The sequence below is a fragment of the Phalaenopsis equestris genome, unplaced genomic scaffold, assembly GCF_001263595.1.
Source record: "Phalaenopsis equestris unplaced genomic scaffold, ASM126359v1 Scaffold203316, whole genome shotgun sequence".
Taxonomy (NCBI): domain Eukaryota; kingdom Viridiplantae; phylum Streptophyta; class Magnoliopsida; order Asparagales; family Orchidaceae; genus Phalaenopsis; species Phalaenopsis equestris.
In genome coordinates, this window is record NW_018222950.1 from 1 (window position 1) to 2,579 (window position 2,579).

A 2,579-nucleotide genomic window follows, 5' to 3' on the forward strand; every position below is an offset into this window, starting at 1 on the left:
ATGTATTTTGTTATGCTATTGGGTTGGTTGTTCTTCGGGTTTATGATGACAATTTGATCTTTTTTTTCTTTAACTGTTGAAATTTATTTATGTTGATCTCTTTGAATTATTTCTGAAAATATGAACTTACAACCAATAGATAAATAAAAGTGCATAACAATTATTTTTCACAGAAACAACTGCAGCACAATAGATCATCCAAATAGACACAACGCTTGACAATCAACAACTTATTCAATAAGGTGTAACAATTTATAAAATTTTTATGTTATTTTTTTATATTTAAGAAAATTTAATATTTATTCACAGATATTATCTATGCAAAGTTTGGGTGATATAGATGCAAAAAATTAGATGTTATATCATGTATGTAAATGCCCCCAAAAATATATTTGAGCTTGTAAATACCATCTAAGTAAGTACAATATCACAACCATAAATAAATACTTTATTTTTAGAGACTAATTGTTTAATTAAAGATGTTTTTAAAATATTATAACTTTCAATTATTATTTAGAAAAAAAGGTATTCATATTTTCTTTTTGGACCCAAACTTTTCACATTTTAAAAAAACAACCTTTTGCATCCAACACCAATCATTGCCCTTCGGGCGTTCCATGTGTTCTTTATGTTGATTTCTCTATATTTTTTAGGGCATTTGAGTGCACACCACAATTCTTGCACATTCGGAAGGTCAACCACAGACATACAAATCATCAGAAGACGTAGTAGCTGCCGGTGATTGGTCATAATATTTTTTTTTAACTATATGAGATTGTATGACGACAAGTTAAATGAAATTGTGTTTGAGAGTCATTTTGAGTAATAAATTATGGAATGCGATGAATTCAGATTTAAAAGATTTCATCCCTAAAACCTGAATTTAGTAAATCCTATAAATCGATAGATTTAACTTCGCACGCTTCAGATTTAAAAGCTCGGCTCGATAACAACTGTGACGATAAGCTGCGATAAATATACCTTTTCGTGGCCACATCAAAATAAATTCTCAAATTTAACCAATATTATACCTTTTTGTTAAATAACGGAGAATTTGACCCATTCCACATCCAAGACATGAAGAGAAGTCCAATAAAAAAATGAATTCGAAAACTATGAAAAAAGCCACTGTTTTAGCAATAATATTAAAAAATAGCCGCCGCTGTTGACTTTCTTCTTTCCTCAAACTTCGGAAACACCAAAGTGTCAACAGCCTTCTTTCTAAGCAAGTACAAAGGCTCTTATAAATACCAATCTTAGCCTCTCCTCCCCTCTCATCACTTCCTTTCTCCTCTGCTTCCTATCTATTTTCACTTAAATCTCCTCTGCTTCTTCTGCTTTCTAAATCCAACAATGGCATCTCAGACCATCCAAAACCACCGCGAAGGTGCTGAAATTTACAGAGGAGACGAACTCTGCAAGAAGAAGTCCATCGAACTGCTAGAACAGCTCTGCCTCCCCAAAGGTCTCTTTCCCCTAGAAGACATTGAGGAATTCGGCTACAATCGCGAAGCCGGCTTCATATGGCTGATACAAAAGAAGAAGAAAGATCACGTTTTTAAGCAAATAAAGAGGGCTGTGTCATATGCACCGGAGGTGACGGCCTTCGTGGAGAAGTACAAGCTGAAGAAGATGACCGGCGTGAAGACGAAGGAGCTGCTGCTATGGCTTTCTGTTGTCGAAGTTTATTTTGAGAAGCCCACTTCTGAGAAGCTGACATTCAAGACTGGTACCGGACTCTCCGACAGCTTCGAAGCCTCTGCTTTTGAGCTGTAAGAGAAGATGAAGAGCAGAAATCAATTTGATGGAGCGATAGACTAGTTAGAAGATGATGTTGCTTCGTTATTGTAGTTTTAGTTTATGATGTATTCTGAAAATTTATCTTATTGTAATGTTGTGTTTTTTAATGAAAATTTATCTTTCTTGCTGCACATTAACTCTATCGTTTTTCTTCCCGGCTTTCTTGAATTCTTAATTAGAAACAATGCGCATGTTTCTTTGTTTCCGCCATGAACTCAGGGGATGGAGCTTTGCTTGAGGAGTTTGTCATGGGGGCCAATGGTGTTGTTGTCATCTCTGCAGATGTGAACCAGTGCTTCCATGGCTTCGTGTAGCTTCAGGTAGATCTTTCCCAATTGTATCTTCTTCAACCTCTCTTTCTTTCTCTGGTTATAGTTTCTAGGATATATAAACAATTAAAAGAAAGCATTTTGATATCAATTTCACAATTTATTTCTTTTAATATTAAGATATTGTGATTCTAGGGCTATAACAGAGCTGAGCTGGAGCGAGTTCAGGTTTGATTTGTGATCTGCTTGTTCAAAGTTGTCGTGAACAATATGGTCGTTTAAATTTTTTTTAAAAAATAAATATAAGATGCTAAATTAGAACTTGCAACAATTCCATGCAATAGAAAGCACAGAACCACATGACCACACCAGGTATTATGATTTGAACTGAGATATAAATAAAGGCTATTTTATTATATAAGTAAAACATATAATTTATTTATTTCGAATTAAAATGAGCCAAACAAGATCAAATGAAGGGTTGTTCGTGTACATCTTGTTTATAATTCA

At 34.1% G+C, this 2,579-nt stretch overlaps 1 protein-coding gene across 1 annotated transcript; it reads left to right on the forward strand.

The window, feature by feature from the left end:
- Positions 1-1,286: 1,286 nt before the first annotated feature.
- LOC110036167 lies at positions 1,287-1,931 on the forward strand. Its single transcript, XM_020740552.1, has one exon. It carries the CDS (start codon positions 1,354-1,356, stop codon positions 1,774-1,776), a length of 423 nt encoding a protein of 140 aa, XP_020596211.1. The 5' UTR covers positions 1,287-1,353; the 3' UTR covers positions 1,777-1,931.
- Positions 1,932-2,579: the final 648 nt, after the last annotated feature.